Genomic DNA, 17,810 nt, shown 5'->3' with positions numbered 1-17,810 from the left:
AGACATTCAAATTGCTAAAGGGTTTCTATAGGATTAATTCAGAGGATATTTTTGAGATCAGGACTGGTGGTGGGAGAACTAGGGGACACCTATGGAAGCTGGGCAAGAGTGTGGTTAGCAAGGGTGTTAAAGCTGGGTTCTTTACTTTTCGAGTGGTAAATGAGTGGAATAAGTTGCCAGAGTCTGTTGTTTGTGCTATGACGGTGAGTAAGTTCAAGGCAAGGTATGATAGATAATGTGAGAATGTCGTATAGATGTGTGGACATGATGCTTAGGGCCTCCCTCGATGAGTCTAAGGACTCCCTGGAGTCGCCCGTAATAATAATAATAATATACTTTAAATTAGATATTTCACAACTCATTTCTCTCTTAGTTAAATTTACTCAACTAACAAAGGGTTTTCACTACTTCAATCATATACAAGTTAGAGATTTATCCTATGCAATTCTTTGTCTAATAGAATTGGCTGTATTAATTACTCTATCCTGTCAAAGTTCTTTAAAATGTCCTCAGTCTTGCTTTATCAAGACACAAATTCTACCTTCAAACAATCTCAAGATATAAAACAAACGGATCTTTACTTTACCAAGTCCCTTCGAAGGTCTATTAGCTGCCACGTTTTGCTCAGGTCAGCCTTCGTCTTGGCTGGTTCTGGGTCAGGTCTCATGACTGAATTGTTCCGTTCTGCTAATACTGGACACAAATCAGGAAATGGCTGGAACTACGAGCCTTCTCTGCTCGCTCAGGTGGGTCATTCAGTTGGCACCATTCTGCATGAGCTGTTGATTCTCGTTTGGGTCTCCGCGGAATACCTCTCAGCGCAAGTCATGAATACGGCCGGCTGTCCATTGACATAGCACCCTCGGCTTGTCCTATCTCCGATCCCTTGTCGAGAATCCTCGATTTCCAAAATCCCGGAGAAAACATGAAAAAAAGCCTAGAACTTGGCGCATATTGCCTTAAATATTTTTTCTCAGTGCCCTCTTTTTCTGTATTGTTTTTTCGCATGATCCATAACTTACATCGCCCTTAAGTTGATCCCTTGCTTTCCCTCCTTGCTATTAGGTGTTGTTTTCGAGGAAAGCCGCTTATGTCAGCCTTCCCCATCAGCTGCAGCCTTCGGCGTTACAACAGGCACTTGCGGCTTAGATGTGACCATTGATCCTATTAGTCATTTTTACCTGGAGACTTACGATTTTTTGATAGCTTAATAATACATAAATTAAGCCATTATTTTATTACATGAAATGCTAATCTGATATAATTCTTGGCTTTTTAGCTTTCCGTTTGACAATAAATAATTCCAATACATTACACACACTGATATACACTTTCACATACAACAATTTAGGTGTTTCTCACCTTCAGCTGGTAAGCAGGTATTATGCAAATTTCTTTGTTATTCTGTGAAGCTTACATGTTAGATCCTGAATGAATAACTTGTCAAGAAGTTCTCCATTCAATATCTAACACATCCTTGTCTTACATCTGATTTGGGTTAGAGCTACACAATAATAACCTCATTACCATAACCAAATCAGACAAAGGAAATGCAACTGTAGTGATGGACAACAGAATATGAAAGTAAAATGCACACACTTCTCCAAGACCAGTCAACATATCAAATTATAGATCAAGATCCCACCAACTCACAAAAGAATAAGGTGTGCAAGTTATTAAACAAAGTCACTTCCTGGCCAAAAGATACAGTCAACAAACTCAAATCCTTCAATGTTAAAACACCCAGGATATATGGAGCTCCAAAAATTCACAAACAAGGTACACCTTTATGCCCTATTGTAGATAGTATAAACAGTCCCACATATAAACTAGCTAGACATTTAGCCAAACTACTAGCCACTTGCACAAACAATTCTCCCTCTGAAGATACTGGATATAATACCAGTGAAATATTAGCAATTAAGTTAATAAACAGTTATTTTCTTATCAATCTGTGTTCGCATCTATACCATTAAAATCCAATCAGCATGTGTGATGAACACATAAGCCTTTCCACACAGTTAAGCACATTTGCCTGTTTACTCAGCTGTGATCAAGACACAGGTAAGAAAGCTTACTACAAATCATGTCAGTTATGAATGGTGTTCAATCTTTCTCTGAAGATGTGTTTGTAACAAGGAAGAAATACACAGGAGTTAAATTCTATATAGATATATATATATAAAAGCATGCGACAGTTTCATCCTTTGCACCAGAATAATATTACTATACCTGATGAAGGTAATGTAATGCCACTATGATGAATACCATTAGTGTATGATCATTAAACTGAATTTTACTCAGGAACAGATTTACATAATGTAATCAGAAGAGATATTACTCAAAGTCAACTGAATAAATTAAATTATTGGAACAAATACAGTCTTGGGATACATCCACCATTCATAAATTGCACATTCACCATGCTCAGATTCAATAACCATGAATCTATGGTCTTCCTAAGGTAAAGTTATTCACTACATCCCATACTTGATTATGCTGACCTCGCATGCACGACCTTGCTAGTTTCCTTCAAAATTGTACTGACCACTCTAGTTCTTACATTAAAAAGTACATGGCTTCAAAGATAAAATTAAAGATCCATGTTTGTCGAACAACGAAACATTTCTTTCGACGTAGTTTCCCTATTCACCAATATACTGCTTCAAGAAATTCTTACAAGCTAATTTCCAGAGGATATCATTAACTTAAATTCACCATCAATGTAGGCTATTTCACCTGGCAAAATAAGTTATACAAATTGAGAAAATAACCAAGGACAGTCCTATCTCACCAGCCTTCATAGACTATTTTATAGAACACCTGGAAAGTCAACTCTTTTGTATCATTTTTTCTTAACTTCATTGATGATATTGTTGTTGTCATACTCTCAGAGACTGAATTACCACTATGATTTATAGATAAGGTGTTCTATGCATTCCAGTATCAAGTTAATGAAATTAATCTAACAACAGCTTTCCTTTCTGGACACTTTAATAATTACATCTCTAAAGGCAGTGTTCAATTTTTTTGTTTATTGAAACCTCCCTCCCTACATCTATAATAGAAGATAGGTATCATCAAAACTCATATTCTGAGCTCACTCCATCTTGTTTGATTTCCTTCTGCTGGAAGAATTAAAATAAAAATCACCATTACTGCTAATGGATAACAAGACCCACATTCAGAATATTATCAATAAATACCATCTCCTAATAGATAACAATTAGGAGATGGTATTTATACATGCAAAAGAGTTTGAACATCAGAATGAACAGCAAAAGTTCTTTGCAAGTTTCATCTATGCACTATCCTCAAATCATTCAGACTGTTTTCTTTACTGCCATCCAAAGATAAATTACAACCACTTCCCCATGCCTGGTGTTCACCATTCTTTCAGATAGGCATGCCATTCTGCTGAGAATAGAATAAAATTTAAATTGCATGCCTAGCTCAAAGTTTTGGGAAGTAATTACAATTCACTGTTCAGTTTTTTATTAACAATTTGATGGCTGTTATCCTCTGCCCAAAAACTACTAGTATATTTGCAAGTACAAGGGAATTAAAAGCTCCTCAGATCAAGCTAGTTAATTTAAGCCTTAGTATTGGGAAGATGCCAATGAAATGGAAAGAGGACAAAATAGTCCCACGGTATAAAGGATGATCCAAGACAGAAGCAACAAATTATAGGTCAATCAGTATCTCAGGAATGGTCATTAAGGTGGAAAAATTTGATAAAAGATAGAACTGAAGATTGGGGTAGATAGAATATACTTTATAGATTCCTATCTACCCAATGGACATGGATAAAGGAAACGGTTACTCAGAGATACTGCTGGACTTGGCAAAGGCATCTGGCAGGATTCCATATAGAACTGTTGCATAAATTGGGGCAAATGGGGATGGATATGATCTGGTGATTGGATTAGAAGGTGGCTGATGGACAGATATCAAAGTGATATATATGGATGAGTTGAGTCTGGGAGAAGGACTAGTGGCATATTACATAGCTCAGTAGGTGGTCGTCTGTTTAATTTGCATATCATGATACAAGAAATGATTTGACAGGAAATATTCAGTTGTTTGTTGATGATGCACAACTGGGAAGATGATAGTAAATGAAGGTGATGTAGAGATCCTACAGGATGACTTAGAGTGGCAGTACACGCAAAAGTAAATGGCTGCCAGTTTAAAATGGCCAAGTTTAAGCTGATGCATTTCAGGAAGAAATCACAAGCTGTGTACTATACTGGTGGAAATGAACTGCAGAAAACTGATGAAGCCAGGAACTTGGGGTTGTCGGAGCAAAAGGACATCGTAAAGGTAGCCCATCAGATTATGTGGTGTTGAACAACAAGCAGGGATATAGAGGTTATTAGTCCCCATTATAAGGGGAATAATAACCTCAGATAATAACCTCAGGTGGAGAAGATCCAGAGGCAAGTGGAAAAGATTGTGGCAGATCTACGAAATGCTCTCTGTAAGAATGAAGTGTAGGCTTCATAAACTAGCTGACAGGCAAAAAAATAAAAAATAAATAAAAATAAAAATAAAATAAAATGCAGAAGTTATTAAAGAAGTTTTATTGGATTGACACCGAAGACTTTTTCATCCCATGAAAGTTGAGAATGAGGAGTCATCTGTGGAAATTGTGTAGGAGTTGGTTAGCAAAGGTGTTAGGACTAGATTTTTTGCTTGGTGGGTGTGATTGAGTTGCCAGAGATAGTTGTGCATGATTCTTCAGTAAATGAGTTAAGGAGAGGGGTATGATAGATATTGTGTGAATACTGCATCTCTTGAAATGAGATATTTAGATAATCCCTCACGATATGTACACCATCTTTATTAATTACTGTTCTCCACAGTTTAGAATAATCAACAAACAATTTTGCCTCAAATCATTCCCAGCATCACTGATGTAGAAACTAAATAGCAGTAGACAAGTATAGAACTCTGTAACAAACACTGGTCACTTGCCTTCTTTCATTCAACTGCACAAATTACTGATATCTGTTGATCCATGTCCCCAAGCTTTGTATCCATCCGTTTTTCTCCAACTCAGGTAAGAGAGTTCCATATAGTATCCCAAATGCTTTTGCAAAGTCCAACAACATCATGTGTACCATTTCCTTTATCCAACTGAGCTGTAACTTTATTATGGAAAAGGAATGACACTGTACTTTTTATTGTTACTATTATTATAAAGTAAAAACTTCTTTAACTTTTTTTATTAATTTTTACATAAATTTTAAATATATATTTTTATTTTTTTATTAACTTTTTATTACTATTATTAAAAAGTAAAAACACCAATCTGTTTGCATGCAATTGCTAGAATTTACCATAAGGCTCTTTATGAAATAATGGCATATTGGATGGCATAATATTCACTTAAACACCATTATTATTATTAGGAGAGACCTCCACGGAGTCAAGGAGACAGATTGAGGGAGGCCACATAATACACACATGCTGTCATACTTGTTCTTGAATTCATTCATACTACTTGTACATACAACGTCCAACAGCAATCTATTCCAATCACACACCACTATGAGAGAAAAATCTAGCTCTCACAACTTTCTTGATGGCATTCATTCTCAGCTTCCAAGGATGCCCTCTCGTCCTTTTCCTGCCCTCCATAAATGAAAAATCCCATCAGCTAAAATCCTTTATGACCCTTTTTGTCTCGATCATATCATCCCTCTTTCTCCTGTCTGCAGTCAACAAATTCTCAGCCTGTCTTCATAATCAGTATTCCACATCACAACCCTGATATTATTTTTAACTCTTCTTTGCATTCACTCCACTGTATCAGAATCACAATGGAAACCAGACCTGTGCACAATAGTCCAAGTGAAGTCTTATCAAGGCCTTGTAAAGAGGCAAAACGATGTCCTTATCTTTCCATGTTAAAGTTCGTTTCAGCATTGCCATTATCTTTTGAGTTGTATAAGAAATCTTAGCTATATGGACCTTGAACTTTAACTTTCTATCTATCTACTAAAACTTCAATATCCCTAGTCTGATCACTTTCTTCTAGTATAATCCCACCAAAGTGAATGGCTTTACACTGACTCACATTGAACTGACATCCATTTTCCATGACCACAATTCTAGCCTATTCATAAATCATTCTGCAAGTACTGCATATCAGCTGCATTCCTGATTGCCTACCTGTCTTTACATTATCAAATCTGGTCCCTTGCCAAGACCACTGAGTGCAACTTCTGACCAACCAGGTCTCCACCACTCTCTCAACATCCTGATGGTACTGTAGTAGTCGCCTTACCAAAAGACAAGACCAACTTACTAGCATCACTCTTCTTTTCCAATTCCTGCATTGATGATCTGGGCAAATTTCCCTCCACTCCACAAAGAATGGCTATGGCTCCCTTCATGTCTCTTTTAGTCTTCCAACAAAAAGAAATCTGAAGAATCCTTAATAACCTGAACGCATAAAAAAAGGCATCTGGTCATGATGATAATCCACTTATTGTATTAAAAAATTGTGGCACAGAACTAACATCTAACCTGTATCACCTCTTCAATCTATCCTATTCAACTGGCATCTACCCTACAACATGGAAACAAGTCGACATTCAACACATCCCAAGTCAACCAAGAAACTACCATTCGATTGCTCACTTTAGTTCTCTCAAAAATTATGAAAAAGGTCATCAACAACCAACTCTTGAACTACCCATAGACATATCAACTAATCAGTGACCAGCAACATGGACTCAGGCCATCGAGAAATTTGGAGAAACTCACATGGTAGCCCTCGACATTTCAAAGGCATTAGATCAGGTTTGTTACAGGACCTACTTAATAAATTGCCATCCTATGGTTTGCTTTTCTCACTCTGCAACTGGGTTGGCAACTCCCCCCCACCCCCGCCACTGGTTGCTCACTTCGTGTCATGGTCGATGGTTTACTCTCCTCAGATACCCCAGGGTTCTATTCTTTCACCCACTCTCTTCCTCTTGTATATAAATGACCTGCTCTCACAAATTTCCGACCCTATCCATAGCTTTGCTGATGACAGCACACTTCATTCCTCCTTTAAATTTGACAGAGGTTGTAGCATTCAAGTATTACAATCCTCAAGATCTACCAAGACCATGATCTGAACTCAGATCTCCTAGCTATATCCCAGTGGAGCAAAGTCAACCTTATAAACTCCAATGCCACCAAAACTAAGTTCTGTCTGATCTGCAACCCTCCCCACTTACCTTCATAATACTGAGGTATCCAAACATAATCAGATTTATCTTGGACTGACCTGCACCTCTGATCTTTCCTGGCACTATATTTCCATATTTCAACTATTTTCTGCAGCCAACAAAAAACTATGCAATTTTTCGCAGAAGACACTACTTCACAGCTGCGAACTCTATACAAAGCCCAAGTCTGCCCAGCCATGGAATACTGCTCCCATATTTGGAGTGTGCACAAAATCCTCTCTAAGATTGCTTGATTCTATCAAGAAGAGGCAATCTGGCTAATTAATGATCCCTCTCTCACATTAGTATCAAGGCAGATGTTCAGTTTCTGCCTTGTGCCACATCTACAGATAGTTTCGTGAACAGTGCTCTGCTGAATTGGCCACTATTATTCTTCCACTCTCCTCCAAAATCATTAAAACAAGAGCCACTGCTAACCAACACTCTTTTACAGTCCATCTTGAAACTCACCAAACCAAATGCACTGACTCCTCTTTCATTCCATCTACTTGTCCTTTGGAACAGTCTCTCCCATTGCCTTTCCCAAAGATTACAACACTCTGCTGTTCAAGCAGAATGTGAACACTCCTCCTCCTCTGTTCCTCTTGCCCACACATGGCACTAAAGTGCTTTTGATCTTGTGGCTTTTTGTGTGGATCAGATATAAAGAACATCAGAAATAGTTGTATGTTGCAGGTCAAATCCTTCTCAATGTCATTAATGTACAGACTGAACAATAGTGGACCAAGGAGTGACCCTTGTGGTACACCACTGGTCACCTTAAATCTTTCAGACTCATATACCACTTTTTGATATGTCAGTCAGCCATTCTCTTATCCATGAAAATATTTTATAATCCAACCTTATATTCTCCAATTTATGCAACAGTCTTCCAAGCTGTATTCTGTCAAAAGCCTTAGCAAAATTCATTAGTATCATGGTGTATTCATTCTCTTTGTCTAACTCAATGGTAACATTATAACATGATCTTCCCTTAGAAAAATCATGCTGTTCATTGTAAAGTAGAGATTCTTTGTCAACCCATATCTGAATTCGAGCCCTAACTAACTTTTCTAAAATTTCACCACCACTCCAGAGTTGGTAGACAGTCGATAGTTGGATACGTGTCTTTGCACTATTCTTGTGTAATGGGATTACCATACATGCTTTCCACTCCTGTGGAATCTTCCCTGTTCTAAGACTCAAATTATATAACCTGGTGAAAGGAATAGCCCACTCAGCTGAACACTCTTAATATCCATGCTCATATCCCATCAGTCTCTATTGCTGAATTCGTTTTTGCAACAGCTCTAATACCCCCCCCCCACTTCATACACCTGAGTTTATTTATACACTGAAGTAGCAGCCAGCTGAATGTTGCATACACCAGGTTGATAGCTTTAAGCAAAATGGGCACTCATTAGTTGAACCTCTTCTGTATCTATCACCTTCACACCATCTGCAGTCAGCAGGTAGTTATTCTTTCATATTCATTCTTTCTTTTACCTACTATTTAATGAGTGAATTAAATCTGTAGTTTTTTGTGCATAACTTGGACTAAGTTGCAACTGCATTAAGCTGTGAAGTAGAAATCAAACCTAATTACATTAATGCATGCTGTTCTGCTTAGATGATTATAAATTTAATGAAATAATTCAGTATACACTATATACTTGCCTAAAAATAATGAAAACACTTATTTTCTAACAAGTAGGTGATATTAATCTGTGTTTAGTATTTAAATCATTGTACAAACATAAGCAGTGCAAAATGAGAACACACACAAAATGTCTTTTTTCTTAATTATACTGAAGGTAATTAAAATGATTAAAAATAACTTACTGTACTGTGGAGGAGGATAACCATAATATGCGGGAGGTGGGTATGCAAAAGGTGGCATATATGTCACTGAGTTGTCACCTAAAAAACAAACAATATTTCTTAATACAATTTCATTAATTTGATCTCTAATACCAGGCAAAGAGGATTCTCCTACCATTTTAATCATAGGTGCTGAAAAACATTTATACAATTTTATTATACCGTTTATAATTAAACAACTTTTTTAATCCACTTTCACCAAAAATCTGACAAATACATTAAGTTGTGAAGTGCAATCAAGGCTAATTATTTCATGCATGCCAATTCTGTTTCAGAAGGCGACATTCATTATAGTGCATCCTTATCTTCTTTGAATGCTGACCATGCACTCAGTCATTTATAGAATAAGATAACGTACTGTTTCTAATTAGAAATAATTATGGGAAAAAAAATTGGAGATATTCACAAACAGTCAATAGTTTGATTGGTATATCAGTAAAAACTATAAGCAGTTATCAAATTTAAGATTTTTTTTTTTTTTTCTGACAAAAAAGAGAAATCGATGTAGTGGTATTGTCAAATCAGCTCAAAATAGTATGATACAAATTAATGTTATTACTATAGCCTGGGCACGTGTAGAGTTATTCCACTTTGGATTTCAAATATCTCATTTTAGTGGCAAAATTATAAGCAACGTTTTAGATTTAACTGTACAAGAATATTATGAAATATACCTTTATTATGACTCTCTCAGATAATTACTCGACTTTTTATATAGTTGTGAAACATGAACCTGAAGACATGACAAAAACCAGTACAAAATTACAAAACACACAGTATGAAATATCCTATTTAAGTGTTATTCAAACAAACATATATAAAGTTCAAGCCTGTTAAAAACATTAACTGGGTCAATCAATATTGACCCAGTTAATGTTGATTGACCCAAAATTTGGATATAATGCAAAGCAATTATATCCAAACAAGCTTTTCAACCACGGTTCTACTGAAACAAAATTTGGACACCTCTTAAACTGACTGTTGAAATGAATGCAATTTTAATGACCACCTATTAAGTGAGTTCATTTATTCACACATAAATAAGACCACTCCTGTTTAGGCAACTTAAAATGTCTCTTGTAAAAACTTTAGAAATCAGATGTGGAAATTTTACATTTTAAGACACTTTTAATCGAACTACTCATTTGGACAAAAAAATGGTAAGAAACCAATAAAATACAGTCTAAACTCACCAATGAAATAGCTTTATCTCTATCTTATCTTTATCTGAAAGTACTGTTATAATATTTCTAATGTAGCCGCCTGGTAACCAAATATATAACATAGCCACTCTCCACCCAACATGCTGTGGGTTGGAGAAGTACTATAGATATGTTTGAGACCATACATGGCAGTTCAAATTTCATTACCTAGTGTGAGACTATGTCCTGCTTATTGGAGATCTGAAGAGATCAGGAAAAATTCCATGTTTCATTCTACAGCTGATTTCAATTAAAGAATTTGTGATCAAATTCTTTAGACAGCTGACAGCACTAAATATATGATAGGTTTACAAACTTTTGTGAGTGACATAACGTATTAGCTAGGAATGGATGAGTAGATAGCCTTTGCGCTTTCTAAGTAACAGGTCACGGATTCAAATCCCTCTGTGGCATGGATGTTTGTAAAATTCATCTGCCACCCAAAGATATTTGGGTGCAGATGAATTTCATCAAATGGTGTGAGATTACCACCCTGCTTATTGGAAGACGGAAGTGGTTTTGTTAAAAAGAAATTCCATGTTTAATCTCAAGAAGCATATCTGGATTCTAACCCTTATCACATTCAGAGTATTTTATGGACATCCCACACACACAACAGGTTGTCAAGATGCACAGAAAAACTCAATATCACAGGAGTAATTTTATAGGAAGATTCTACTAATGAATTTCCTTTAGAACACTACAGATCCTATCAGACTTGTGCCAGGAATTTTCAGTAGTTTATTATAGTCAGTGAGTCCACTATAAATGGTGACATTATAGCCAGAGTTGAATGGTAGCCTAGAATCTGTTAATATACTCAAAGTAAGACTACTGCAATTGTTCGACATTTCAAAACCTTTATGCATTTTATTTGGATCATAAAAATTTGCATTCATTCATGTTTGTGATCCAAATAAGAAAGGTATAATAACTGACACCTAGAGATGATGGTATGTTCTTTTCTCAACATTAAGTGTTGCTCCGTTTGTGCTCAGCAACAGGATTAATTAGATGCACTAATTATTATTATTATTTTGTTACACCTACAAGGAGCCCAAAGACTCATCGAGGGATGGCACTTACACTACAACTTTCCATCTCCGCCACTTCCATCTGTCTCCATCATCTACAGCCTGCCGCCACCACAACCATAAGTATTTTTTCTATAAACTGCCCGTGTCCTGAAGGCCAATCTGACTGTATGTGGAATGAAAAACCTGAGTTTATGGGAGAAAAAACCCTGCTACCTCTGTATGAGATCAGCTAACTCACCTTCAATTGAAAAAACTCAAGATTCCTCTTTTCACTATTTATTATTATATGGGCACCTCCATGGAGTCCGAAGACTCTCGTGGGAGATCCAATCTATCATATCACTCCTTGAATCCATTAACCGACAAAGCACTCACAACTGACTCTGGCAACCCAATCCCCTCATTCACAACTCTCCAAACAAAAAATCTAGTTCTCACACCCCTAATGACCACATCAATATTCAAACTTCCGGGGATGACCCTGTGTTCTGGTCCCTCTAGCCAAATGCTGAAACATTTCCCCTGCATCTATCCTATAAAATCCTTTAAACAACTTAAATGTTTCTATCATATCTTTTTTTTCTCTCCTATTAACCAACTTCTGCAATCAACATACCTTCAATCTATCCTTATAGGGCACATTTCACAGGCCACTCACCTCTGAATCCTCTCCACTGCTTCCACATCTCCAAGAAACCCATGGACCAGACTTGAGCACAGTAATCGAGATGTGGGCATATGAAGAGAGTATAAAGAGAAATAAGAACGTCCTTATCTCTACTTATGTGTTCTTTAATAGCCAAGTAATCTTATGGGCCGTCTTAGCAATATGTCCTCTAAACTTTAACTCTGTTTACCCCCCCCCCCCCCCAATATCTCTAGCTTCATCTATTTTCTGGAGTACAGTGCCATCCAATTTCTCTCAATACTTTCAAATTTTCTCTCTGGCTGAAATATTCAAGAATATGTCTTGTCAATTTCAGGATCATTTCTTCTCCAAAGCATTTCCATGCTAGGATGAAGTTTGAATCTTCTCACTTTGCATGCTTTGGATTAAAGTTGCAACAACTACATCAGTATGTAGTTGTTGCAACTTTAATCCAAAGTAATCCATTTTTAAGTAGCAATGAGAGATGGGAGCAAATATATTGATCGACTTGTATTTGTTCATCTACTATGAACATCAAATATCATTAATCTTTTCTCTTAATACACCAAATATGGAACCATCTTTTTCAGGTTATAAATTCAAGATGAAAATTTTATATGAATTTTATAATGCATGTGTTGACAAAATTCACTGAAGCTCTGCAAAACTACAATCTCACATAACAAAATGCTGAGTAATCTTGGCCATTTGAAAATTTTACCTGATGCACTAAGCAATTAAGATATATTGTGAAAAGCTCATGTAAAAATTCAGTTCAATGAACTCAAAATACCTCATTTTGGTGTAGTATATTACTAATCCCCCCTCCCCCATCTTTAATGTCCAAAACAAAATATAAACAATGGACTAAAAATTGGATTACAAAGTTCTGTTAATAGGCAGAAAAGAGGGAACATGATAGAAACTTATAAGAAATTAAAGGGGTTTTATAAAATTGAAGCAAAGGAAAATTTTTCTATATATGATAAATAGAGATCTAGGGTTCATCCATGGCAGTTGTATAAGAGTGTGGGTTAGTAAGGGTGTGCAGTCTAGATTTTTTGCTTGGAGAGTGGTGAATGAGTGGTGGAATGGACTGCCAGAATTAGTTGTGAGTACCCTGGTTTTTGCATATGAGTCTTCAGGCTGCGTGGAGATATCATATAATCAAAAAAAGAATACAGTAATAATACTTTTATTTATCATTAAGTAAGATAGTTGCCATAATCGAGTGTTTTTTGGCTTCTTTCTCAGTATAAGTTTTATTTAAAGCAGCAACATACTGACTGATTATTATTATTTTTTTTTTTCAATATCCTTCCATCCTGTAATCTGGTATAAAGCATAACTGGTCAGCAAATAAAACAGATAAAATCAGGAAATAATGTAACATGCCAACACATATTTGTGATATGAAGATAACTTACTCAGCAACTATTACTTAACTAACCTGCTGGCCTTGAGATGTATACATATCAAGGTTGTCACGAATCTGAAATCCCCATTAAAATTGCAAATGCTACTGATATTCCATTGAAATCACATGGATATGAAGTTTAAGAGAATTGATATATTTTATCCATATTGCCACTTAAGTGGTTAATAACCAAAATATACAAAGATTAGTGTGAGAAATACAAGATAGTATAATTAATATCATAGAGTAATTAAAATTTTTGCAGAATATGCAGATACCTCTCAGAGTTCAATGTTTGTGACACCACAAACAGAGCTTCTAGGCCAAACCAGGACCATACCATCACTTCTGAATTTCATAGTTGGGGTTATGCACTCCAGTAAGAGACATTCGTGAGCATTCACCACATTTGTTCATCTGTTCAGTAGAGGGTGTACTGCAATTCATTGCTCCATAACACAGCTTTCCAAGCATCCACATCCCACTGTACATGCTCTTTGCATAAATGAAGACTGCTGCATGTTGGTTTTTAGGTAATATGAGACTTGCATATTGTGGTCTTACCATGAATGATTTTTGTGCAGATTCATGTATTCATGTTCCAGTCAATGCCTGGAACTGCACATTCAACATGTCAGCCAACAAATGGTAGTTATTACATATTATCCTTCACAGCATCCTACATCATGTTCAGTGAGTGTGGTAGGTCATCCATTGTGGGTAGCACTTGGAAGTGCAAGAAGTCATCCGCATCTGTATGGTATCACTCATGTTGACCTAGGATGGATCACTTTGTCAACAATTTGCTGAACAGACAGGCCAGCAACATAACATCTTATCACAACACCTCTTTCAAACTTCAGTTTTCTTCTTGCAGCCATTTTGCCCAGACACAGTTGGGAGCATAATATTTCTCCAATTTCTACCAGCTACAAACTCATGACTTGTTACATGGCATGATGCATGCCCAATGGGGTTTCTGTTAACTTCTTTCCAAGCAATGCATAAGTATATGTGGATTACCTAAAGTTGGATAATTACGTGTTCAAGGATGTAATGAACACCAAAAGGAGGAGGAAGTTTAACAGTCTCTGAATTTAAAAAAAAAAAATCTTTTAGAGATCTAAATGCTACTTGAATGTCAAAATTCTTAAGTATCGTGGTGGTACATCAGATATATCTTGAGCATAAGGAATGACGACTATACAGCATACTTTTTGAACAACTAAGGAAGAACCTTGTAAAAGAAGAAACTTGTTTGTGATCTTGTTGATGAAAGAGATTATCATTTTTAAGTTCTGCAAAGAATAAGCTTTCCCCTTTGGTATTCCCTGGCATATCAGATCTGCTGCACTTATCTATTCTAATTTGGACAATTTGGAGGATCTTTATGTCAGAAACACAAAAGTTACATTAAGCACTATAAACCAGAGCAATATTGGGTTTTCAGAACATGCTATCACCTACAAGCATAGGGTTCTATAGAAGGAGGCTTAAGGCCTTCAAAGCAGGTATTTTATGAATATTTTCACATAAGCAATTCGCTACGATTACCGAACAATAGGAAGCACATTGCTAATAAACTCAGTTTTCAGATGCAGCTTCAAGAGTGAAGTTTGTTTCAACAGGATCACTGACTCAAACATATACTAATCACCCAACATTTTTTTTTTTTAGAACTACTGTAGCATTAATCAGAGACCCCAGAATTGTAAGAGACATTTCTTCTTTGGCATTGCACTGACACCCTCAGTCACCTTCTTAGCATCAGCAAACAACTAGATATCTGCCAGTCCATTCTGAACACCATTAATATATATGATAAACAGCCCAAGTACCCCATGGTACATCAGTGTTGCCTTCCTTCTCTTAGATTTAGTGTCTCCATATATCATCCTTGTGATACCTGTCAGTCAGCCACTCTTGTCATAAGTTTATGTTGTAAAACCATCTCTTTGAGTCTGTATAACAATCTTGTTTGAGGAATCTGTCAAATGCTTTGGCATAATCTAGAAGTTCTGTTTATATCAATTCACCTTACCTGCCACTACTATAGAACATGAGCAGATAAACCTCAGACTTACCTTTAACAAACCCATGCTGTCATCTATAGAGGATTCCAATGCTGTCTACTCACCTAAGATGCAATTCTTAATCTTCCCAAAAAGCTTGATCACACTAGCTACTGACTGATCTACAATTTGCTGCATCAGTCCTAATTCCACCCTTGTATACTGAAATTATTTTGCTTTCTTTCCACTTGTAATCATATATTGATCATTCTGAGGAACAGGTTGAACAATGCAGTTAGGAAAATGCTAACTCTTGAACATTCCTTCAGCACTCATACTGATATCCTATTCAGTTTGAGTGCTGAAGGAATGTGCATTAATCGCTTTTCTTTTATGTCTACTTTTGCGTCAACAGAAATTCTCCGAATAACTAATGAATCTGCCTGGAATATACTCACAGAAATGAAATTAACAACTCATCTATTTCTAGTGGATCATCACTTTCCTGCCATGTGCATTTCTTAAGGTTATTCTTCCATGATCGTTCTTCCTTTTATATGCTAGATAGTAATAAAATTTTATGGGATTTCCTTTGCCTTATTCATTAACATTTCATGGTTTGGTATGAAACCATGAAAAGATAATTAACCTTCCTCAATATGGACATTTCTCTCCTGGACTATTCTTTTATACTGCTCTTGAGCTTGTCCTCCCTCTTTTCAAGATATCTATGCCATAACTTTTTTTTATGCAGTGCCTGCTTTAGAACATTCATATTTATTTGCCCAAATTTGAAGGATGCAGTCAGATACTGCTTCTCTGACTACTTTTCACAATGCTGATTCCTCTACTATGCAGTTTCTCATGACAAGGCAGTGTTTCAAATTTGCTTTCTCAGTTTACTTACCTTATAAAATTACTAATGTCCCTTCTTAGAGCACTCGCAAATTTAAAGAAACCTAAGAGAGGATTTGGTGTTCAACAAGAATTCAGATTTTTGCATTTATGATCCTCTCTAATAAAAGATTTGAACTTTATAAAATTAGATTTGATATATGTATATGATATAGATGCATAATGAAAGAGACCCAGCACTTCTGTAGCTGTTTCCAAAGAAGCACTCTACAGCAAAACTAGTCAAATTAATAAAAAAAAAATTGTGTGTGGTGATACCAGACAGTATGAACAGCCACAGAAATCTTCTGGTGTCATATATACATATATATATATATATTTTTTTTCCCCCCTTTTAGCATTAAATTAAAGCAAAGAAATTTATTAAGCCAATGATAGGAAAAATTTCCACTATCACGTTTTATTCCCCAACAGGGAGTAGGCAAGGATGTTTAGATCTTTTAGAGACTGTGGGGACAGTTCACAATCTCCACCAGTACTCAATTAAAGATAACTGGGCAAAATTTAAAAATTGTTAATTTAATATTCTTCTCATTTTCATATATTTTGCACCGAGGGTATTAAAAGCATTTATGTGCTTTTTAATTTTATTGCTAACTAATTGTCATGAATTTGTCTTAAAATTACTGTTTTTGCTATTTTATAACAGAAACAATAATAAATTTTGATTATTATAGAATAATGAAATTATTTCAATACTGGGATGAAAAAGAAGTGTTAGAATCAAGTTTTAACACTAAGTTCAATTAAAAAAAATTATAAATTCGACAACACCTTTGTATAAAATGTTCAAATTTCATATTTGTAAGAGTTTAGAGAGTAGATGTTTGCTGTCTGGTATAATATACAATGTAACAAAATCTCTCATCTAGAGTATTTAATAATAATGCAATGTACTTTTTTCTACTTGTATATGGACAATCAGCATTGATTTAACCTTGGTATCTTCTTGGGCCTGGTTCCACTGATGAAACCTCAACAAAGGTCAAAAAGTGGTCTAGACAGTGACCCTTTTCATGTTTTGCATTATGGCAACTGATGTTAAGTTAACAGCCTCTAATACAAGCAGACTAATTGAGAAGATACTTCAAGATTACACTTATGCTTGGAAATAGAATTATAACATGAATATAATTTTATGTCGAGTATAATATGTATAATAAACATTGTTTTTTTATAAAATGTCCTTTAAGAAAAATTACATCTACACATCCAGACACAGTTTTATAAGAGATTTCACATAATTAACAAATCTCATAACAAACTTCAATAACCTAACTTTTTTGTATTTTGTTTCAGTTATCTGACATTAAGAACCCATGAAATGTTTTCTACTAGGTTGAGGTGAGACAAATTCATGGGTGCATCTTGTTAAAAAAAATCAAATGATTAAGGCATAATCTCTACAGGGTAGGAGGAGGTACTTTTCCCGTATGGAAGAACACAATCATATATTTGCTGGCCTAGTTGA

At 35.7% G+C, this 17,810-nt stretch overlaps 1 protein-coding gene across 2 annotated transcripts in view; it reads right to left on the bottom strand.

Annotated features, from left to right (window-relative positions):
• The window catches only part of LOC150093407 (pleckstrin homology domain-containing family B member 2-like), a 222,213-nt gene that overhangs the window by 17,980 nt on the left and 186,423 nt on the right, over nt 1-17,810 (bottom strand). For both annotated transcript variants that reach the window (XM_090413438.1, XM_090413437.1), the window contains exon 7: nt 9,069-9,146. In XM_090413438.1, coding sequence (XP_090269564.1) covers nt 9,069-9,146 — 78 coding nt within the window. The remainder of the gene's footprint in view (nt 1-9,068; nt 9,147-17,810) is intronic.

Source organism: Typopeltis vanoorti, chromosome 24 (assembly GCF_054136105.1).
Source record: "Typopeltis vanoorti isolate ZY-2024b chromosome 24, IOZ_Tvanoo_1.0, whole genome shotgun sequence".
Lineage (NCBI taxonomy): Eukaryota > Metazoa > Arthropoda > Arachnida > Uropygi > Thelyphonidae > Typopeltis > Typopeltis vanoorti.
Note: the sequence above shows the minus strand (reverse complement) of the source record. Positions and strands in the feature narration are given on the sequence as shown.